The 25,137-nt window shown below is 36.6% G+C and overlaps 1 protein-coding gene across 2 annotated transcripts in view; it reads left to right on the top strand.

Moving 5' to 3' along the window:
• The window catches only part of LOC120626339 (bone morphogenetic protein 1), a 99,709-nt gene that overhangs the window by 41,497 nt on the left and 33,075 nt on the right, over positions 1 to 25,137 (top strand). The window contains exons 3-7 of one of the 2 annotated variants that reach the window (XM_039893833.1): positions 6,448 to 6,698; positions 6,993 to 7,570; positions 9,635 to 9,950; positions 10,930 to 11,144; positions 16,981 to 17,159. In XM_039893833.1, the coding sequence (XP_039749767.1) occupies positions 6,448 to 6,698; positions 6,993 to 7,570; positions 9,635 to 9,950; positions 10,930 to 11,144; positions 16,981 to 17,159 (1,539 nt within the window). The remainder of the gene's footprint in view (positions 1 to 6,447; positions 6,699 to 6,992; positions 7,571 to 9,634; positions 9,951 to 10,929; positions 11,145 to 16,980; positions 17,160 to 25,137) is intronic. The other variant, XM_039893834.1, reaches the window with a different exon arrangement.

Raw genomic sequence — 25,137 nt, forward strand, 5'->3', positions numbered from 1 at the left:
AATGACATTGTGAGATGGTGATAACAAAAAAAAAAAAACACCCGGCTAAGTTTGTTGTGGGCTTCTTCTTAGACCAGGACGCGTTTGGAACCCTCGTAGCTTTAGATTAAATCTACGAAAAATTAAATTGTTCGTGGTCCCTTCCTGTAACACTGTTGAACGTAGCACGGCACCTATACCGCGTTCATTGTCGTCATTCAATGCGCTCTTAGACAGCAATGCTGCGATGCAAAGGGATCTTATCTATGACGTGTGGACAGCATTATTCCGTGAATTGTTGAGGTACACTGAGCATATTGAATGACCTTTACTTCAATATTCACAGAGTATCACTATAGTACACTATATTAATATCATGTCTATAAATTTAAACATTTAAACATTAGAAGTAAGAATAAACTTACAGTGCAATATACTAGGTTACATAAAATTCATAATTCGTTTAAAGAAAATTGCATACAATTCTACAATAAACTACCAATTTACATCTTGGAGATGTCGCTTAAAAAGTTCAATGTTTGTATTAAACGTAAGCTTATAGAAAAGTCCTATTATAGTATAAAGGACTACGTAACCGATAATAAAGCTTGGGTGTAAATTATTGCTCTAACCAGGTTGCTCTTCTAATAATTTAAAATAACATTGTGAGATGGTGCTAACAAAAAAAACACCCGGCTAAGTTTGTTGTGGGCTTCTTCTTAGACCAGGACGCGTTTGGAACCCTCGTAGCTTTAGATTTAAGTTTACGAATGTGGTTATCGCCATCATCTCACTACCGTGTAATTCTTATGTACGCATCATAAGTTCCACCTATGGGCCTACTTGAATAAAGATATTTTTGACTTTGACTTTGACTTTGTCTTTTATAATACTTAATGTCATCTTTCATTCATTTGTCTTATAGTTATCCATAAATTATGTAGTTCCATCTAGTTAGTGTAAGAGGCCCTGCCGTACATGATGTAATATAAATAAATAAATGCTCAATTTCACCTAAATTGCAACCTTTTAAACTCTAACTTCAAAATTTTTAATACAAATTTAAAACCACCACTAGCCCACTGCTGGGCTCCTCGCTCACAAGAAAGAGAATAATGCCCGTTTTCATTAAACCTAGGAAGCGCCTTAATCGGATGCCTAGTTATTTAGGTGATTCCTAGAGAAGAAAAAGGATTCACGAACTCGTATGTTATGTCTAACGACGTTAGACACCGTCTAAAGTGACGACACAGATTAGGCGGATCTCGAAGTTTAGACTCGTAAACTGACTCTTGTCAGATGCAAAAATATATAAATTCCATATATTTTTTTTATAAGTAATACTAAATCCATACAACAAATGAAAAATATGATAATACAAACACAAAATACCACACCCTGTGGCAAGAACCATAGACAATTTGGGTTATATAAGTGAACATCAATTGGTTAAATGTATGTCTTCTTTGATTAGGCGTTACTTACCTGCGCATTGCCTTGTCGTTCGTTTGTGAAAACGGGCATAAGAGTTGATTATACTTTAATGCAGGTCGTGTGACCGAAGTTAGTAACTTCGGTATGCAACTGAGAATTACTTGGCATAAAACCCCAATATGTATCAAAAAAATACTTTACTTACAGTATCGAACCCCGTGATCCGTAGACGAACCGTAGATGCTTAACACTAGACCAAAAACGCAGTTGCAAACTTGTACGGGTTAATTAATTAATTGGCAGCCACCATTGGGCCAGGACAGGGCCACATCTGCTTCAAAATCAACATAATATAACTCTAAGTTAAGCTAGTATATGAATATACATTCTCACGTGGTCATCGTAAACCACGTCATCCATTACGCAGCGTGTACGCTTGTATGTGGAATTAATTAATTGGCAGCCAGCGCTGGACCGCAGCTGGGCAGGAACACGGCCTCGTTACATTTTATGGCAACACCAGATGTTCGTTGTTAATCGCCTGCAGCGTGGCATTATTGCGAATTTGAATTTCGAATCAGGTTATAGATTACCGGATAATTGAATTCATGTTTGCATTTTCGTGAAACGTTGATATGATTTAACGATATCCAGTCATTTAATAATTGTGAATTAATTAGTGTTATTAAAACATTGCATATTTAGACGGCAGACATATTAATTAAAAATGCTACGGAAAGCACGATATTAGGATACGCTTAGATTCATCAACCATTAATTTGTTCATCTTAACAAGACACGTGAACTGCTTGGCAGTAGTGTTGCCCAAATGCAAGAACAAGACGAGACTTAGCCAGTCTTGGTCTTGGTCTTGCGCCAATACACCTGGTCTTGGTCTTGGTCTTGGTCTTGCGCTCCCAGTCTTGGTCTTGGTCTTGGTCTTGCAGCAAGAGTCTTGCAAGTCTTGCAATTACCTATTAGTCTATTACTATTTATTAAAGTTTACTTTAAATCTTAGAAAAATGTATTAGAATTGGAACATTGTGAGCTTGAATTAACATAGCCATAGTAAAGATCAAGCAGATTAATAAATAACTGAAGATTTGATAAGAAATTCGAAAAATCAACTGACCTATATGTCGTTTTCCATGGAAGTAACTGTTTCTTAATAAACATTTATGATTTATAAGCTTACATTTGCTAAAACATGTAAAAAAACAAATTAATTACAATAACTTGACTGTATTTTAAAGAACAATACTTATCTGTCTAGAAAGAGATTGAACCCTCAACTTATAAGAAATTTAATAAAAGAGTTTTACGATTTATCATTTATTTGAATAAAAAATAAAATACAACACAAATCAACAGCTTTATCATAAGGTTATGATACTTTATATCAATTCTTTTGACCAAGAATTAATACAAAGTAACCATCTGGCTGACTCATCACTTAACCTATTTCTATGTTTTCTAATTACTAATGATGCTTTAGAAAATAACCTCTCAGCAGGTACTGAAGTTGCAGGTATTGAGAGAAAATCACGGGCCATTTTCGATAAAATCGGATACTCTGTCTCATGCGTCCTCCACCAATCTAAAATCACCAATCTGAAACCTATTTATTCTTTGGAACACCTGTAGGTACTCTTAAAATTCGAAATTATTTTGCATGAATAGTGTCAAATGTTATGATTTCGGCGCGGCGGCAACGATTGTTTTAGATTTCAAAAGAAGCCGCCGGCGCGTGTATCATAACCATGTACTTCCGAAAAGCGGCAAATTTCTTTGAGAAGTAAGTACAAAACCTTTGATGCCGCATTATCAAAGTGCCGATGGTTAAAACATAACTATGCATGCACTCAGTTTGATTTTAATAGATATTTTTTTATTCGCTATGTTTATGGTATTAGTCGTAATGCGCATAGGTCCAGTTTTTCATATTCTTTGATATAGTTTTTTGCGTCTCATAGAATTCCTAAGCGTACCTACCTACCTATACACCGAACTGTTACACCTAACTACTCCGTGAAATAGCGCTAAGTCCTAGCTGCAAGACGCAAGAGTCTTGCAGGCTATGTCTTGTTCTTGCTCAAGTCTTGCACGGTCAGTCTTGGTCTTGGTCTTGCTAAAAATACGCGGTCTTGTTCTTGGTCTTGGTCTTGCAAAAACGCAAGAACAAGACCAAGACTGCAAGACCAAGACTGAATTTGGGCAACACTACTTGGCAGTGATGGAGCATCCAGTGTTGCGTGTATATGCGGTCCCAAAAATAAGGGACTAATTATTTGCTTGGTATTATTTTTTAAGCGGTGATAGCGCATTGTGTAGGAGCTCAACATCACTTTCGGGGGGCCGAGTTCGAATCCCCGCGCGCACCCTTTTCTAAGTTATGTGTGCTTTAAGTATTTAAAATATCACTTGCTTCAAAGGAAAGAACACATCGTGAGGAAACCTGCATGCCCAGAGTTCTACATAATGTTCTGAAAGGTGTGTGGAGTCCACCAATCCGCACTGGGCCAGCGTGGTGGACTACGGCCTTAACCCCTACTCATTGTGGGAGGAGACCTGCTCTTTGTTTTTGGTCGGTAATGGATTGACGTGATGACGATGAAGATGAATATTATATTAAGTCTATATGTACAGGGTACTTATATATTAGCCGGCAGCATTCAACATATAAAACAGCGCACGATATCATTGAAAAAAAAATCGATCGGACGTTAGTGAACATTATCTAATAACCAGGCAGGTTATTAGATAATGTTCACTACCACAATTACGAACACAACTATCTCTGAAGAGATAGACATTGATGCCAATTCTGTGATTCATTTTATATAAACTCAAAATATTGGATAGAAGCAGGCGTTACTTGATGAGATGTTGTCTTTGAAATGAATAATTGTTAAATTCTTAACAATTAACAATTAAACAGTTAAATTCTTAACAATTATTCATTGTAAAGTCAACATCTTCTGAGGATGCTCCGGTTTCGGAGCGAAACGTGCGTAGAGGGTACATTACCGAAGATCTTTTTGGTGTGGATTGAAGAAATTATAAATTACACCATACAGATTCTCCTGCGGTTCGCGGAGTATAGCTAATTAAGCTTCATTTTCATAATATAATCTCAAAAAACATGTCTTAAGGCCTACCTTTAGTCATGTTTATTTAGTTAATTTATAGATTTTTCTATAACAGAATCGGCACTTTATACATTAGTTTAATTTTAACCCTTTAAACATTCTGGTTATTCCAGCAACTCGAGAACAAATTAGTGCTAATGTGAAAACTTTTTCACAAACTGCGTCCTAAACGTGAAGGAGAGTTTAACATTTCTACCTCAAATAAAAAAATGGCAAATGCCGACAACCGGCAGAAATAATTATTCCACGAAGCACTCGACGTTTAACGCTTGATGCTGACCTACACTCGCATAACCTATCACCATGTTCCATTGAATCTCTGAGTATTAGCTGCCTTTGTCATTTATCTCGTCTCTTAAATTACAGACTCAATCTAAACTAATATAATAATTCCAAAATATTTTCGATTCCGGTGGAATAGATTCTTCTTGTTGATCACGGAGAAAGTGAGAGACATATTTTTTTGCATAGTGCTAATTCAGGGGCAGAGAACGAAGTCGCGGGAAACAAGAAGTCTCAAATAAACATAAAATATTGAACGGCGGATTGCCAAACGTTATAAAAGCTCTATGGCTTCAATAAAGTTCGGCAAAAACAAAACCTTTCAAAATAATTATTTAATTATCTGTATTATTTGAGTCAACATTATCTTGAAGCCCATAAAGGTCTGAAATCAACTGTTTAATTTATCCCGTAAGCCTCCAGAGAAGTAAAACCCTGTGAATATGACGATATTGATAATTTTGAAGATTCATAATCCATTATTCTAAGAATCTTATTATTACTCATAGCAAGCTAACAATGTAATTTCTAATGAGTGTGATTTTAAGACATCGGTCTTACGGACAGCGAATAAATCTTAATAATGCTTATTTTTAAATATTATATAGCTGATAAAGCAGCTTTGAAATTACCTAATAATACAGAATAACACATTGTAATTTTCATTCGATTCCCACTATTGTAAAATCTTTGTGTGATAAACATGAATGTTTACAGTTCTGGATGTTTCTATTATGTTTATTATAAGTGTTTATTTATATTATTAATAAAAATATTCATTACCTATAAAACAAGCTAGGCGCCAATTGGGGCGTTTTTTTTTTTGCGTTTGGTGTGTCATAGCCCAGTTTAATTTACAGAAGATCTATTGGAGGCATCCTGGAAAAATCGAGGAAATTTCAAATATTATAACCGCATCTATAGCGAGTAGAGTATTTTTAATGTAACTTGGGCATTTTCCTTTCAAAGGCTACTATGTAGTCATGCCAAACTGATGTTGAAGACCAAGGTGGCCACCGAAACTATACAATAAGAGTTACAATAGTTGTACTGCGATTCTGGTAAAAAGGTTATGCTTGTCACAATAATGAACCTAATGGTGAGGTGCCGGGAGAACTCCTCTACCATTAACTAGTTCAGGTCATATTTTGTAGAAGGTTATGACCAGTTCATATTTGGCTGTTATAACTAAGATGTAATTGAACACCTACCTACTAAAAGCGTGAAAAAATTATTTTAAAAATAAAGAGCAGTCTTCGAAAACCACTAAAAAGCAAGAAATAAATTTAGTTTCTTGCTTTTAAATGTTTTACGAAGCCGGTTCATATTTTTGTAATCCAGCTAAAATGGTTATGCAGCTGATGTTAAAAAAAACATGGCTGGTATTTTCACATATCTTGGGCTACTCCATGTCTTTACTTTCATCGTCATCAACCAATTAACGGCTTGAGAATATTATGGAGAACTCTCAGGACTACAGGTTCCTTATGATGGACATTTTTATCAAATCCAAACGGAATTCGAAAACTTTTCTTTACTTTTAGGCAGGGGTTTTCTTAATACTGACTCATTATATTAACAATAACGTTTGTCTTGGTTACAGAAAACTTTCAAGGTGACATCGCAATACCAGACGTAGATTATCATAAGCCCGTCAAGACTGCTCCCTCACCCTCTAAGATTAATAAGTCACTGCAAGAAGAGGTGGAGAGACTTAAGAAAGAAGTATTGTTAGAAGGACTGCAAGTTGAAGAGGAAGGCCTAACTGATATACTAAGAAAGAGAACGAAACAACCGATGTCACTCTCTCAAGAAAAACCGAAGAAGTACAATGAAGCTTCTATAATATCAAAAGTAAGTTAAGAAAATTAATGATGACAAGTAAGGTGACAGTATAGTAACTAAGTAAGGTAGTAACTAATTAATATTAATTTATTGTACTTGGGCTATTAGAAAACGACAACAGTCAAGTCCTAATGATAATAAACGTACTTTCAGAGATCAAATTTGGATCTGCCATCCATTTAGTATTTATAAAATAATTTAGACAAAACATTTGCGTTACAATATTTAAACAAAAATATCAACTTGATTGCTGCTTTGTTGTTTTACTGTCTGTGAAAACTTCATATTATTGATTATTTTCAGGTAATACCGCCTGGTCTAGACAAACCTTTTCTGATGAAACATGGTAGGATACCACTAGAGGAAGATTTAGACGCTATTAACTTTTATAATCAAAATCAAAAATCAACAGATTTTAACGAAACTAATATAACAGATAACTTAACTGAGTCAGAGAGTTTAGAACAAGATGGAGTTTTAGTAGTTAATATTTCAAGTGATAATATTTTAAATCTAGATGAATTTTATCCACAAATTCAACAGTCAAACTTTTCACACAAAACAGATGAAGTCACAAATAAAATTCAAAGTAACAGTAGAGAAATAACAGGTGATTTTAATAATAACTTGAAATTTAAAGAGCTCCTTGAAAACATGACTGTCGCTCCTGCTCCTACCAATGGAGTTTTACCTGTGAATGAAAGAGATGAAGATAATGAAATGTTACGGAAAGAATTGATAAATAATACAAGTCAAGAACTTTACAACAAAATGTATGAAGCCAATGAGTTGCTGAAACCTACAGAGAGCTTACAAAGTTTAATAGGAAATACATTTAGTCATAGGCGACGGAGAAGACGAAGACATGGAAACGGTAGACGGTAAGGTCAACGACCTCATTTTATTGCACTGCATTTTCTAAACCTTACTTAATTTACTATAATCCGCGACTTAAAGACATCACCACACACGGACCACACGGTGCAACGAAGCTTTCTTCTATCCAACACTCCGGAAGATTTTGTCCACTTCCAAGTTCGTCCCGAATACAAACTAAACTGTAACATTTTTAAGTCAATGCCAATAAATAAATGAATATACTTCGACATAACACATTTCCGTCAAGCTACACAGTAAGTGTAACTTATGTTATGGGTACTAAAATGACTGATGAGTATTTTTATGAATAATATATATACTCGTAAATACCTAATTGCATCCATTTCGAAACTATGAGTACTTGAAACTGCTATGAATCGGTCCGAGAAAGGCTAGATAGCGCTTTTTTATTCTTTTGGTTGTCTTAATATTTTATTTCCTTCACCATGACTGTTGCAATATTAGATTACTTCTGTTTTCACTTTAAGTACTTTGAGTAAAAGTTTACAAAAGCTGTAACTAAATATACAATTACTAGTACTAATATTATAAAAGCGAAAGTGTTCTTCGATCACGCAACTGATTGAAGTGATTTAGCATAGAGATAGTTTATGGATCGTAAAATGCACCGCTTCTATGAGATTAATTTAAAGCTCTTTTATAACCTCTTCGTTCTTCATGCTCGAATGGCTACGGATTTTGATGAAATGTGCTATAAGGGAATTTTAAGATCCTACAATATCAAAGCCATCATTTCAAGCACAAACGCCTTTATAGCTATAGTATAGAGATAATGAAAAATCTCTCGGTTGGTCTAATGGTGAACCTGTTTGGTTGCTAATCACTGGACAAGATATCCGTGGATCCTCGGGTTGGGCCGATCGTGATCTCCCGCCTCATCGGACTATGAGACCGAGGAAATAGAAAGTGTACCTGTGTTTGGACACAAACTTGTGCACTATAATATCTCCTGCGTAGTTGGGAAATCTGTTTGGTAATCGACCACCCTGGCTAAAATCGGTCGGGCAAAACTGAGTTCTGTGGGACGAATAATAAAAGTAAAATCTATTCTAGTTGTCCATAAAATACATCTTTATATAAACAACTGGAAAGTTCAGCTGGCAAAGTTCGATGCAGCAACTTCTAGTGCTCACAAAGGTTTTAATAAGGCTAATGAATGCACGCGAAAAGTATGCAGATCTGGATGAATAGTGCATTAATTCAATTTACTTCGCCAGTAAGCGTCGTACGAAGTTTAAACGTACTTGTGTGTTATGACTGCAGACACTTTTAATGGAAATCGGCTGATTGATCTGAAAGAGAAGAAACTTGTTATTTCAAGACCTTCTGTCTTTTCCATTATAAATATAATATATTGTTGTTATTCGTATTTTAATATACAAATATTGTATATTTATAATGGAAAAGACAGAAGGTCTAGAAATAACAAATGGAAAAATAAACCCCGTTATATGATTACTTTGTTTGCTGTCTATGTACTCATACACCCGTTCGTCTGTGTGCCCGTATATTACCACATCTTTAGCCGAAAAAAAGAAATAGGTCCTTAGTTTCCTTGCTATACTTTTTTCAGGTGTTTCAAAACTCCGACATTTGACCGATTTAAAAAAAAAGTTTCGTTTCTACTGTTTCTCTGTTGATTTAAACGTTATACTTTCAAGTTAGTCTCAATGTTATCAAGTAACAATTATTGAGATCCAGAAGAAATTAAGAGAACTCTTCATATATTCCAGGCACTAAAAGACCTAAGGCAATTGGGGTTTTTTTATAATAACCTGTGCTCTTTCTTTTTGAAAGCACCATTTGGTCAAATTATACTGACTATAATCTTTCGGATGGCCACCAGATCTACAAAAAAATATGTATTTAACAGCCATTCAATTACTCAGTTATGATTGCCACAATAAATACCTGAACTTTGAAATTACATTCGTCTTAGAATTGGTAAACTACCGCAAAAAAAAGAGAACACTGTATAGTTAATTTTCAAGTAACTGTATTTTTCTTTAGAAGACTTAAGTAATAAAATCATTTTTTTATTATAGGCTAAGAAACATATCCAATGAAAAGAAAAAAGAAGAACAATCGCTGCAAAATTCTGATGAAGATCCAAGTGACATTAAGAAAGGAAAAAAAAATGGTCGTTATCAAAAGAAGAACAAAGATTACAAAAGAAATAAACACTATGGTACATTAGTGCCAGAACATGAATTTGAAGAGAAGTTCGAGGTAAAACCACCGCCAAAAAATTTAAACGTAGAAGACAAAACAAATAATCCCGGCCCTTTTGAGAATTGGTTTTTTCGTGACACGGAAGAAGATTTAGAAGCCAGCGAAAGCAGATTTTATAACCATACTGAGGTAATTTGCTGTGATTGGCAGGCAAAACCTTAGATCGTCATCTCTCCAGCCTGAAACTATAACAGCAAAAACACTATAAGTAAAAATATATTATTAGGTCGCATTGAAAATTGAATTACTTACGTTCTGAAAGATTGGCACAGAAAAAATCATATTCCATTATTTTTTTCCTTTTCTTTATTTCACTCTATATTTTTATTTGTATTGTTAACGTTTTGTGAAGACACAACAAGAAAAATATTCCACTTCTTACTATTATATATTACTCGAAGAACTTATAAAAGTCCAAATTGAAAAACTTTTGTAAAGTCTTGTCTGCCGAGACACCGGAGGCCTCGGGCTCAACGGTTCTAAAGTTTTAATGTTTCCTCTAGGACTTGGGTAGCCTACAAGTGTTGTTTGTATTTTTTGCTTAAAATGCTACAAAAATATTACCATAATTATATCATTGTACTAATATTATGCGGTGCGGAAGCGGTGATAGCCCAGTGGGAACGACTTCGACTTCACTTCCGGGGACGAGTTCGAATCCCAGCCACCTCTAACTTAAAGTTATGTGCGTTTTTTACAATTAAAATATCACTTGATTCAACGGGGTTCTACATAATGTTCTCAAAGGGGTGTGGAGTCCACCAATCCACACTGGGCCAGCGTAGTAGTTCACTAGGCCTTAACCTCATCTCATTGTGAGAGGAGACCCGTGCCCTGTAGAGGACCAGTAATGGGCTGATAAGATGATGATGACTAATATTATATTTATAAAACTTGTTCAAATCATGAGAAACTTTACTCCAAAAACATAGAAATGCAATATTTGTTTAGCGTGCCAAAGAAATGAACAGAAGAATGTCACAGAAAAACCCTTCCCTTGCAAATTTTTCATCTATTTTGATTTCTTCCCAGTTGAAATTATGCTGAAGTAAAATTTAATCAATGGTTCAAGAAAAAATAACTAATCATATTTCTTATATTTTCGAAGAGACGTCATCGTGCCACCAGAGCTGCTACCAACAGAAAAGAAAGAATATGGGACAATGGCGTTATACCATACGAAATCGACGGCAATTTCAGCGGAGCTCACAAGTCTCTCTTCAAGCAAGCCATGAGACACTGGGAAAACTTCACGTGCGTCAAGTTTGTGGAGAGGGAATCCGAGCATAAGGACTACATCGTCTTCACTGAACGGCCTTGTGGGTACGTAGAAGCTTTTTTAAACTAAAATACTAAAATAAAATATTGTATATATTTATTTATTATTGATATTAATTATTAGGTATATATTAATTAGTATCACTATCTATATATTTTATTCTAAGTTTGTTATATGTACATATTATATTTGTATATATAGGTTTATGCATGTTTATTTGCAACACAGTACAGTTAAATGCACCACCTACCTCTCTTCTTGAGCTGTTTTTAACGCCTTTGGTTGCCTGGAAGAGATCGCTATGTAGCGATAAGGCCGCCAAATTTTAGTTAAATTTTTTACTTTTAATTTGTTATGTTTATGTCGTGTACAATAAAAGTGTATTCATTCATTCATTCATTCATACTGCTCCAATTCCTTACTTGCTTACGCCGCGGAGAAACCATTCGCTCAAACCATTTCAAGAGATACTGATCCTAGACCAGTCTCTTAAACGACTGTCTAGAAGGGTCTTTTTACCATTGTATGTCGAGGCGTCCGGACTTTAACTTTGATCGCCAATTGCAGTGCCATCATTAACCCTCAGCTACACAATAAGCCGTTGCCCTCAAACCCAGTATAATTCTTATACATCGGAGACCGGGATCTCCCGGCAAAAGTAATAAGGGAATTTACAAAGCGGCTTCGGCCGTAGCTAGTTGCTTTCCTACCGATAAAGACGTGCCGCTAAGTTATTTAGCGTTCAGGTACGATGTTGCGTGTAAACCGAATAGGGTATGGATTTAATAGAACTGCCATACCACCTAACAGGTTAGCCTGTTAAAGGTGGTATTTTATTGCTCCTGGCTACAAATGTACCTCATAAGAAGGCGATGGACAGAGGCATGTTAGGAATATTTCTATGTAATCAAATCAGAAATGTGGAGATCCGCAGAAGAACTAGAGTTACCGACATAGCTCAACGAGTCGTGAAGCTGAAGTGGCAATGGGCGGGGCACATAGTTCGGAGAACCGATGGACGTTGGGGTTCCAAGGTGTTAAAGTGGCAACCCCACACCGGTCCTCCCGAGAGACTGTAGTCCTCACCACCAGGCTATCGGACTTTTTTTCACTGCGTAAATGTATGCGATGCAAAGCGATAAGGTTGCCAAATTGTCATACGTTGTTTTGTTATACTTTTCTTTTTTAGCAATAAAAGTTTTTTCATTCAGTCATTCATTCGTTCGTTCATGTAAATAGTTTTATGTTAATGTAAAACAATAATAAATTTAAGAGTCGCAGCGAGTCATACCTAGGGCGCATTGTGCGGTTATAATTGGAGGAGCATTTTGTGTGACGTTTCCAGGTTAAGATGTTATGTCGGTTTTATTGTAGTCTCTGTTATCGTTCCTTTTACTTTGATGTCGCATTTGCCCGCTATTGAATACCGTTTTGTGCCTTTTGTGTCACTTAACCTATTTTCAATTGAATTACTTACGTATGAAAGACGTTTCAGTTTGAGGCGGTTTCTTGAGTGATGCCTTCCTCGTAATATATCAATCAAATCTAACCCTTTTTTTATAGTTGTCCTTTCATTTGACGGCCGACTGGCGCAGTGGGCAGCGACCCTGCTTTCTGAGTCCAAGGCCGTTCGATTCCCACAACTGGAAAATGTTTGTGTGATGAGCATAAGTGTTTTTCAGTGTCTGGGTGTGTATTTTCTAAGTATTTATTTATATATAATTCCTAAAAATATTCATCAGTCATCTTAGTACCCATAACACAAGCTACGCTTACTTTGGGGCTAGGTGGCGATGTGTGTATTGTCGTAGTATATTTATTTATTATTTGAAGGGGGCCTCAAGTATTTTATCACAATTGTGTTTCTGTCATTGAATGACGTCATAGCAACTACTTATTGAAAAAAATATAAAATTTGTCGCATCGTTTCGTTATTTCAAGCAAAAATGGCATTTCCCAAATCCGCCATCGTAGTTGAAATAGATACAGTCTTTTGGAAGTGTTTAAAAAGGTTACTTTTCGAATTAAAACTCCTATTTTAACCCTAAATGGATAGTGAAAAGGTCATCACCATTCTCAGTCGTGAACTATCTATAGTGTTATCTTCTGATAGGCGTCATTGCTCAGGAACTTAGGGCTAGACCCACCACGCTGCCTCTATGCTGGTTGGTGGTCATTAGTCATTATTATTGTTCATAATATTATTACCGGCCCACTACAGAGCACGGGTCTCCAACCCACAATGAGAAAGGGCTAAGAACGTAGTCAACCACGCTATCCCAGTGCGGATTGGTGGACTTCACAAACCTATGAGAACATTCTGAAGAACTTTCAGGCGTGCAGGTTTCCACACGACGTTTTCCTTCACCGTCGACGCAAGTTATATTGTTAATTACTTAAAACGCACATAACTTAGAAAGTAAGAGGTAAAGTTGAGCTCTTACTTACTAGCTCGAGCTATCACAGCTTCTCTTATTATAATTATGTTAGTATGCGGGAGCTACGGCTTAGCGTCTTTTCCAAGGTACTGAGCTGACAACGCTGGAGTTCCAAAGCCCGGGCTGTTACGGAGAAAATTTGGGCTCTCACCCTTATCATTCACTAACACAGTTAGGTTGCCTGGAAGCAAGCCCACCTTACCTTCATCTCACACAAGAGATATAACAATGATTGTTAAATTGTAAAATGATATTGGTACAGAGCAACTGCTGAGTTTCTTGCCGGCTTCTTCTCGGGGGAATCTGCTTCCGAACCGATGGTATAGTCACTACATACAGACATACTTAACGTCTCAAAAGTTCTTATATTAGCATTTCTTAAATATAGTTCAACGGGTACATACAACGATAATATTTTGGGATTTGTCGATATTTCGACCCAGTTTCAAGGATCGTGATCACGACAGGACTGAAGAGTTCTTCTTCTTCTGCTTATGGCTCAGGTTCGCCTTCTCCCTGGTGTCACGTCGACCGGTTACAATCTATTTTGACGACCTCGTCGTACCTCCGCAGTCCATGCAACTGGGTCGAAATATCGACAAATCCCAAAATATTATCGTGGTGTGTAACCGTTGAACTTTATTTAAAAAAAAAAAAGGGTTGATTAACCCCGAGATTCTTGGTTTAAAACCTTTAGTTGCTTTTATTAGGCCTGCTTGAAATAAATGAATTTTGAATTTTGAATTGCATCAGGTGCTCACTGAAAACCAGCGCTGCACGTTATTGCATTGCAGCTGATTTTATTTGTTTATTTGTTTATTGCACCACCAACAGAATCACATTAAATACATTAAGAATTGATTATAGCCTTAGGTGTTCGATACACATTAGATTCAACCACAGAATAAAGAACAGACAGAACCCTCGTTCAGCCATTTTGCATGCAGTGCATTGTATCCAAAAATAGTGAAAACGCCCCGAGCATGTCTTACTTCACGACCGCGGAATGTTTTTAGCTCACAATTTTTTTCTCATTTTTTCTTTTTTTCCGCCACTAGTCATACATGACTCCTAGACCAACAAAAGAGTTCCAGTTTGACTGAGTTCGGGTACGTAGGTACTTGCCCTTAAAGAATCAGCTTCCAGGAACAGTCAAAAACGAGTAAATTCAGGCCAATTTCAACCAATTTGTCACACAAATTAGCAAATTATAGCTTTGCTTGACAGAAATTCATCATCAAATTACTGGGTAACTTATTGCATTAGTGCGGTAACTTGATACTATGCGTTTTGTTGAATTATGTAAATGCTTATGTTAATTAAAGCATTTGAATACAAGGTTCGAATTAGCTCGGCAGTTAAGCGTTCAGCCGCACTTTCAGAGTGACCGGATTTTATTCCCGGCACGCAGCTCTTTTCGGAGTTATGTACGTTTCAATCAATTAAAAATCACCTTTTTTTAACCCGACCACTAGTTAGCCCTTGTCTACTATCTGAGTTATTGGTAAGAGATGATGCAAAAATAAGCAAATCTGTTAGGAAGTATGGCAGTACCTAATATTAAACCATCGTACCGGAATGTTACATAGCTTAGCTGCACGTCTTTGTCGGCAGTGCAGGACATGGGTCTCCTCCCACAGTGAGAAGGGTTTAAGGCCGTATTCCACCACGCTGGCCCAGTGAGGTATGGTGGACTCCACATACCTTTAAGAACATTATGTAGAACTCTCAGGCATGCAGATTTCCTCACGATGTTTTCCTTCACCGTTAAAGCAAGTAATATTTTAATTACTTAAAACACACATAACTTAGAAAGGTTCTAACCACTGGGCTATCGCCGCTTACAAATCGGTAAATTTAAAGTACACTAATTTTGGCTGTGCCTCCTTTTAGTCATTCACAGTATGGAAGTTTAGCTATAGAAGTATTAGCGTCATATAATAAATATACTACGACAATACACACATCGCTATCTAGTATAAAGTAAGCGTAGCTTGTGTTATGGGTACTAAGATGAACACAGATAAACACTTAGACACTGAAACCATTCATGTTCATCAATGAAACATTTTCCAATTGTGGGAATCGAACCCACGGCCTTGGACTCAGAAAGCAGGGTCGCTGCCCACTGCGCCAATCGGCCGTCAATCATTTACCTATCCCCAAATCGTTTCTAGGCGAAATAGTACCGTAACGCTGGATCGCTTAGCGGCACATATTTGTCGGCAGAGTGGTAACTTGCCACAACCGAATTCTCACAACAGACCAGTCCCTTAGTACAAGATTTTCTCGCACGCAATCGAGGAATCGAACAAAGTTTCGAGGACCAAAATACTTAAAGTATAATAAAGAGTATAATAGATCTTATTCGTATTGTACTAAAGCTCAGATTTTGATTCTTCAGCTTGGGATTTTCGCAAAACGTTTACATTTTAAAATCAGAGGTACATGATTTACCACTCAAAAACACACACACACATCCGCACAACACACATACACACACACATACCCACGCAAAACAAATTTATATATATATATATATATATATAATTATCTTGTATAAGCAAACTTATATGCGAGTACCTATGCGACGCAAACCCACACAAGCACAATTATAAACTCTATCATCGCGTCAACAATTTGAGGAGACCACTGTCGCCTGTAATACAAGTTTTACCTTAATCAGGTACAGTAGATTTTAAATTGCCCCATTACATAGTAACATACTCACCAATATAAGATGTGAAGTACGCATTTGATTGTATAATAATTATATTTACTTAACTTAACATGTACCTATGATGATATAAATTTGCCAAAAAAAAAAGAAAAAAACAAGTGATAATAAACTCATTTTACTTTGACGGCATATAGATGCTAGCGAGCAAATCCTGTATTACTACTACTTATAAGACGCTGAAAGAAAGCTCCACGACGAAAATGCACAGAGTTAAGAACATACAGAATCCTTATTCGGCCTTTACTGATGCAGTGCATTATGTTCAAAAACAGTGAAAACGCGCTGCGCATATCTCACTTCAAACCCGCGGAATGTTGATGGCTAACAACCTTTTTCCCATAGGCTTCCACTTATAAAACGCTCAAATAAAGCTCCATGATGATAATGCACAGAGTTAAAAACATAGAGAAACCTCACACGACCATTATCGAATGCAGTGCATTGTCCAAAACAAGAGAAAATGCGCCGCGCACATCTCACTTCAAATCCGCGGAATGTTGCAAACTTTTTCCCATTTTTCTATTTTATGGTAAGCGGAACATTAGTGGTAAAATAATTACTGTCAACTGCTAAATGGTATGAAGTGACGAAGTTAGGGAAGCACTACTAAAGTGGAGTGGTGTTGCTTACTGCTTTATATTAGTCGTGTACGCGGTTTCTGTATGTTCTTAATTCTGTGTGATGATGATGATTCGACTCTAGATGCTGCTCCTTCGTGGGGAAACGTGGCGGAGGAGCCCAAGCCATCTCCATCGGCAAGAACTGCGACAAGTTCGGAATCGTGGTCCACGAGCTCGGACACGTGGTGGGTTTCTGGCACGAGCACACGAGACCGGACCGTGACCGGCACGTGCAAATCATACGGGACAACATAATGACTGGTAAGTGGCAATCAGTTTATTTTTAGGTATCCAATAATCCATATAATTTAAAATGCATATAAAAATGTTCGGAACCGACAGAATTTTAACCTGAGACTCTATGGCATTAATTTTACATTTTAAATTTATAAAATTGATAATTCTTCCGAGTGTAGATAAAAACACTAATAAAAGTAAAAAAACTATAAAATTGTGTTGGGGAAGAGCAATCTGCTGAGTTTCTTGCCGGCTCTTCTCGGTAGACTCTGCCTTCCGAACCGCGGTGGTAGAGTCACTACAAAAAGACTGAAATTTAGGATACTTAAAGAAAAATTTCAGAGCCGACAGGATTTGAACCTGCGACTTTCTGGCCTTAATTTTGCATTAAGCATTAAATTTATAAAATTGATAATTCCTTAAAATGTAATGAAAAACACTAATATAAATTAAAAACTATAAAATGATGTTGGAAATGAGCAATCTGCCGAGTTTCTTGCCGGCACTTCTCGGTAGACTCTGCCTTCCGAACCGGTGGTAGAGTCACTACAAACAAACAGAAATAAATGAATTTTGAATTTGAATTTGAAAGAATATAAAAATCTACTAATGCTCTTCGAATAATTAATTTATTATATTTCTTATTTATTTCGATATTTTCGGTATTTTTATTTATTTCGATAGGCAATTTCAAGCTAATAAGATTTCAAATGGTTCTTTCTACAAACCCGATCAACCTCCCCACAAATAATTAATACCTAATTATATTTCACGCATTATAGAGTGTAATACAATTATTTCGACTCTCGTAGGTATAATTAGAAGTAGGTGTTCCAATTTAGGCTAAATTGTTTAACTAGCGTTGCGTGTGCACTCAACCTTGCGAGATAGGTATCACACGCAACATTGTGACATTTGAGTTAATTAAAACGTTTTTTTTTTATAAAAAAAGATGACTCTATTGTAAAAACATAATATTTTTTCGACAGAAAATTTTTGTTGTAAGCTCTAGCTGTGCCCCGCGGTTTCACCCGCGTGATCTAAAGGTCGTAACGTTATGTTCGCCACCCCTTAAGCTAATATTGTGACTTAACTATGATAAAACGGTGATAGCCCAGTGGGTGGGACTTCGACTTCACTTTCGGGGAGGCGAGTTCGAATCCCAGCACGCACCTCTAACTTTTCTAAGTTATGTGCGTTTTATCATCATCATCATCGTCATTTGAACCAATGGACGTCCACTGCTGGACACAGGTCTTTTGTAGGGAGTTCCACGATCCACGGTCCTGGGCCGCTTGCCTCCAGCAAGGTATGTGCATTTTAAGCAATTAAAATATAAATAAATAAATATACTACGAAAACACACACATCGCCATCTAGCCCCAAAGCAAGCGTAACTTAAAATCTACATATAACTTGTACAAGAGGGGATTTTTGCCGTTTATGCAATTCTCCTGCGGTATGCATACCCTGGTAAGAAACCCAGTGCGCGCTACTGCAAACAAGGTCATGTATAAAATAAGCACGTAGATTATGTAACATAAGGGACTATATTTGCATAAAAAGGATTCCTGTACAAAGCACTTAGGCCCTGAGCCTGAAACGGTTGAAGACTTCCAGCAAATATTGGCTCAAGGCTGAGCCTTAGGGTCGGTGCACATAATTAAAAAAATAAACTTTAAAAAAAAATATATATATACTACGACAATACACACATCGCCATCTAGCTCCAAAGTTAGCGTAGCTTGTGTTATGGGTACTAAGATAGCTGTTGAATATTTTTATGAATAATATACATAAATACTTAGATTATACATATAAACACCCAGACACTGAAAAACATTAATGCTCGTCACGCAAACATTTTCCAGTTGTGGGAATCAAACCCACGGCCTTGGACTCAGAAAGCAGGGTCGCTGCAAACTGCGCCAATCGGCCGTCGAAAACTGTTGTCAACTTGTCCCTAACCTTATTTTGCTCACACAAACTTGACCCCTAGTACGAGTTTGCTAACATCGTAACCGTCGACGATTTACGAGTATCGAAAGGTGTTTCGATACTCGTAAATACAAGAACGTTTTAGTGAAAACGTTCTAGTATTCACAAGCGCTTTCTCATCACTTTGTCTGTGTAAAACTCCTGATAAGTAACTTTTCGCCCTTATCCGCTGTTCTATATAAAATACTCCGACCTATCGCTTCGCATCGATCGACCGACACGATATTACTCGCACGATATTACTTCCTCTCGCCTCATAAATATCAAATAGCCTTCCTCAAGAATCATCTATCCAGTGCAAAGAGAAATTTAAAAAAAAAACCTTAAACGTTTTAGTTTTATTATAAGTCTAATAAGTTACAAAATTAATGTAACTTCAGTGTGTTTAGCTCAGAGGCATCTAAGAACATATGCACATACTTTTATAAAAACAGCTTTTACTCGCGGCTTCGTACACAGTTTTTATGGATTTTCATGAATACTGCGAAAACCTACATTTTCCCGGGATAAAAAGCAGCCTATGTGTTAATCCAGGGTACAATCTATCTCTATTTCAAAATTCTTTCAAATTGGTTAGTAGTTTTTGCGTGAAAGAGTAACAAACATCCATCCATCCATACAAACTTCCATATTTCCATATTTATAATATGAAGTATGATAAGTAAAAGTGAGTTAATAAATGTTCTTTTACGCAACAACTTTGCATTTATAGCTTTATACTCACTACAGAGCACGGGTTTTCCTCCCACAATAACAAGTTGTTAAGGCCGTAGAGCACCACGCTGGCCCAGTGCGGATTGGTGGACTCCAACACACCTTTACATAATGTAGAACTCTCAGGCATGCAGGTTTCCTCACGATGTTTTCCTTCACTGTTGAAGCAAGTAATATTTTTATTACTTAAAACGCACATAACTTAGAAAAGTAAGAGGTGCGTGCTGGGTTTTGAATTCGAAAGTGAAGTCGGGGTCTTACCCAATGCGCTATCACCGCTGCTATTTATAGTTTTACTAGGGTTTTAAAGATACAGTAAAAATGAGTATTACATTAGGGCGATGCTGTGGAATTTTTGCCTTTAGCAATTTGTTTCGGGTTGCAAAAATTCTAAGCCGTAAATCTTTGTGGACTCGTCCTATAAGAAAATAAAATGTAACATTACATGGCCACCTCTTCCTCGGGGATCATAATAATCTGAATAAAGGCACTCGTGTCGAGTAACGTGCCGTAACGTGCCCTTCACGTGGCGGGCTTCTTGACCTGGATCCAAAGCGATGTGCGTCTGGGATCTTCACTCACCTGGCTGTATGGGGTTTTTGTTGTTGGCATTTTAAGAAGCCTGTCATAGAAAATAGTGTTTCGTTTCTTCATGGAACAGCAAATCTCGCAAATTACATACAAATTCAAATTCAAACTCCAAAATGTTTTAGTCATCCTTATCACAGGCACTTATGAAGCATTCATACATTTAACATGTTACACTCATGTTAGTGATGGTGATAACTGCATTCGTTAACTTTAAACTAAAGCTAGGAGGGTTCCAAACGCGATCTGGTCTAAGAAGACAACAACAAACTTAGTCAGGTTTTTTTTTGTTATAACCATCTCACAGTCGAGTTAATGTTGAGCTATGAAGTAAGAGCAATTCATACCTAAGCTTTTTTGACATACATGTAATCCTTAATATTATTAGATTTTAACTATTAACCTTAAATGCCTTACTAAGTTTATGCAGTCTAGTAAACTGCACTACAGGTTTATTTTTACTTCTTTAATTATTATTATTACACTCCACTTTCTTTTTAAATATTGTCTTCTTAAAGAAGAAGAATAAGAATAAAAATGGCGAGAATGGATAATTTATGGATAATTTCTTTAAAGTCGCCTGAAAAGCAACTAACATTGTTAAAGTTAATTTAAATTTAAAGTTGTTTTTTAACCAATTACAGGACACGGATCTCCCTCAGAAGGGTTTAAGCCGTTGTCCACTTATTCAAAAAAATTCAAATATATATTTGAATTCTTTTTTCCGTTTACGCCATTGGTTGCCTGGAAGAAATCGCTATGTAGCGATAAGGCCACCAAATTGTACTCTCTTGATATGTATTAATATCTTTGTAACTACTTTTTTTCTTTGGTGTACAATAAAAGTGTATTCATTCATTCATTCATGAGTATGCCATGAAAATTTATAAACATATTTCTAGAGGTAATTCTGTAATTGATAGATTATGACGGAGTGTTTGAACTAAATAGGTGAACTCTAAGTCCATTAATAGATTAACACCGCCCTGACATAGTTTCTTTGACCCATTACCTAATGTTACGCGTCAGTGCGACCCGCTGTCACACCGACGAGGTCACGGCGCGTCATGACGCTCGTCTCAAGCTGTCAACCAACACGCGTAAGAGTATACTTAGCGTCTAATATCTGTTTTATTGGTAAGGGCTAACCAACACATATAACTCGCGTCCGCAGTTAGCACTAATTATTTAAGACATTCTGGCTTAAGTGAAATCCTTTTGATTAGTCACAAAACGCACAAATTGAATGCACTCCGCAGAAAAAGGCTGACCGATGTTAACACACCAGACTTTCTATCTATGTATATCTGTCAGGATATATAATGCTAATATTATAACGATTCAATACCTGATAATAAGTATTATTTGCTACCCAATTATTGATCTTCATACTAATCCTTCTTTCGACTATCGGTCGGTTGTTAAATCACTATGGTGTTTAGAGTTCATTTACGCGCGTACACTTGCCGTTAATTTTGAGCTCGGAAAACTGTCAATAATTCGGTCCTGGCTTTGGTGTGTAACAGTTTTGGTACAGTATTTTCCATAGTTGTACTAGTCGGAGGTTCTATCGTAAATTGAAAGAAAACCATATTAGCATTAATTTTTTGTAGTTACTTGATATTAAGTACGCTATTTAATCCAAATTTCAAAATATGCTGCAACCAGGACAGAATGTGAATCACCAACATCGAATTACAGCAGATATTGTGTCGATAACTAAGTCACAATGTCTTACGATGTAGGTTCAAATAAAGGTTGGCAGTAACAGGAAGCCTGGCAGATGTGAAACATTTATGTTAGTATTATAAATCATAATAAATGAAACAAGTAAAATAATAAAAATATTGTGTGGTATAAGGAAACGCTATGCCGCTGGCCGACATATGGGTCGATTTACTGTCAAGGCGGGCAAATATAAGATAAGACCTAGTGGTCCAGTACTTTGGCAATAGAGAACGACGCACTTCCCTTCTCGAAAAAGGGGGTTGCGTTCCTTTATGGACCCTATGATACATTGAAGAGGTCGCGTGAGTCAAGACTGAGGCAATCGGAGTCGCGGGTGTCAGGAAGGAAGCTACTTCCTGTTTATTATTACCCTTTAACATTGTTTTTATACTTACGCACTTTGAATAGGCCGGAAATACGTGTAGCATATTAGGTACGAGACAGGCTAGTGACGTCAGCGATCATCTATATTATCTGCCGCCTAAGCGGGGAAAACCTAGTGGTGAGGACTTCGGTTTCACTTTCGTGGTATCTGAGTTCAAATCCCAGGAGGCACTTCTAGCTGTTTTAAGTTATGTGCGTTTTCAGCAATTCAAAAATCATTGGCTTCAACGGAGAAGGAAAAAACTGAGGAAAACCTGCATGTCTGAGAGTTTCCATAATGTTCTCAAAGGTGTGAGGAATCCGCACAATCGAATAATATTGCCGAATTCTCCCACACCGTGAAGGGTTTACGCCTTAGTCCACGACGCTGGCCCAGTGCGGATTGATGGCCCCAAAACACCTTTGAGAACATTGTGGAAAACTCTCAGGTTTCCCTACGATGTTTTCCTTCACCGTTGAAGCAACTTATATTTGAATTGTTTAGATAACTTAGAAAAATTAGAGGTGCGTGCTGGGATTCGAACTCGACCCCCGAAAAGTGAAGTCCTACCCACTGGGCTATCAGCGCTTCAGCTGATAAAGAACATAATATAAATGCCTAAAGATTATATTATCCTCTCAAACAAGACTTTAAACACAAATTACTGAAATGCCAGCATCCGCCCATATTCCAGAATCTAGGCATTCAGTATTTCATCTTTGTTAAACCGTTTTAAACGGTAACAAAATTAAACTTTGACGCTCAGACTTAAAGATCATAGTTGTACAACAAGCAAAATGCTTAATTGCCAGGATAACGAACTGTAAGGCTATTATTATCAATTTCAATCCCATACCAGTTCTAGTATATATTCTGTGGCTACAACGGACAGAAATGCGAAAAGTAACTTTGATGTTCTTAATTACTGAGCTATTTATTTATTTATTCGTCTAAACTAACTAAGTGAAACTCCTTTAGAATCGTTGTGATTTCAAACCGGATGCAACGGAAACGACAGGTAATAGACACAAATACAAAAATGTGTAGGATTCAGCCGGCGAGATAATGAGATAGAACACATGTGTGAAATGCATGTGTTTGCTCCTGCGTGTTAGAAAGATTTAGTATAAGTGTGTTGATTGTTGATGAATTTTTATTTAATGAATAATGAAATATAAAATTATGCCAAAAACTAAAGTTAAAAATAACCACGCACGCACTGCACTACGGAGTTATATTGCATTGCTTTGTGTTATAATAATTATTGAAGGGAAATTAGAACCGTTGTAATTTTAAACTCGATGTAACGCAATGCTTCAAAATCAAGAAAGAGACAGACGACACATGTATGGGAGGGAATGAGATAGAATACATTACACATTTTGTTTCGTATTTAAGTTACCAAGGAGCACAATTACTATCTGAATAAAGATACAAACACATAAATGTATAGGACAGAGTGAGATAGAAAACATTATCCATTTTTTTAACTATTCTAGTTACCATGGAAACTAAATACCTTTACTAAACCTTACATTTATCCTAATAGTTCTGATACTCTACATCCACCTCAATCTCTCATAGGCTACTATTCAGAAGTTACACTTCTGCCGTGTGTAAATAAATTGCACAGGATTTTTTTTCATTGTAAAGTCAACATCTCCTGAAGATGCTCTGGTTTCGGAGCGGAACGTGCGTAGAGGGTACATTGTCAAAGGCCTGTTTGGTGCTGAGCATAAGGATTAAAGGAATTACAAATTACACCATACAGATTCTCTGCTCTTCGCAGAGTATGAAAATATAATATTATGAAAATTAAGCTTAATTTTTGTTTCTCAACTTACGTCATTTGAGAACCGGGCTGAATTCAAGACGTGTGGTGCGGCTGCCACCAATGCTGAACAGGCCAAAACATCGGCCACAGTCGGGTACTTGGGCCTAGACGATATATTAGACGGGCGATATTAGACGGTATTAATTCTTTTAACAGACAAGTCAATAAATTAAAGTAGGTAGCTAATAGCGATTAATTCCAAAATTCAAATAATTAAACCCGGCCCGTATTAAATCCGATATTGAATGCAGGGAGAATTTGTTATCAATTACAGTCCGGTGCAAGTTTCTAAAGAGGATTATTAAACTTGGGAATTAATTTCAGCTAATCCGCTCTCGATGCTGTTACTGAAGAAACTAACTTAACTTTTGAGCGAGTTTAATACTTTGTTACGTTGTTGCATGATCTATTGGATTTATTAAAACGTTGTTATTTATTTAAATAATGATCTTAACAACGTGCTCTATCTTATTTTAGTTCAAGTCCCGTTTTCAATAACGACAAAGAAAGCAATACTTAAATAAGTAACGCCTAAGCTAAGGTGATTCTTAAGCATACATCAACTTCTCACAAATTGTTATCACCTAAGAGTTGGTGAAACGTTTTTTTTTCTACAGACATCGATGTCTAATCTTATAGATTCCTTGATTTAGTGAAAACGGGCATAAAAGTTGTGATGCTCCGAAAGCCATTTAAAGTCAAAGTCAAAGTCAAAAATATCTTTATTCAAGTAGGCCCACAGGTGGCACTTTTGATGCGTACATAAGAACCACACG

This window comes from Pararge aegeria, chromosome 9 (genome assembly GCF_905163445.1).
Source record: "Pararge aegeria chromosome 9, ilParAegt1.1, whole genome shotgun sequence".
NCBI lineage: Eukaryota > Metazoa > Arthropoda > Insecta > Lepidoptera > Nymphalidae > Pararge > Pararge aegeria.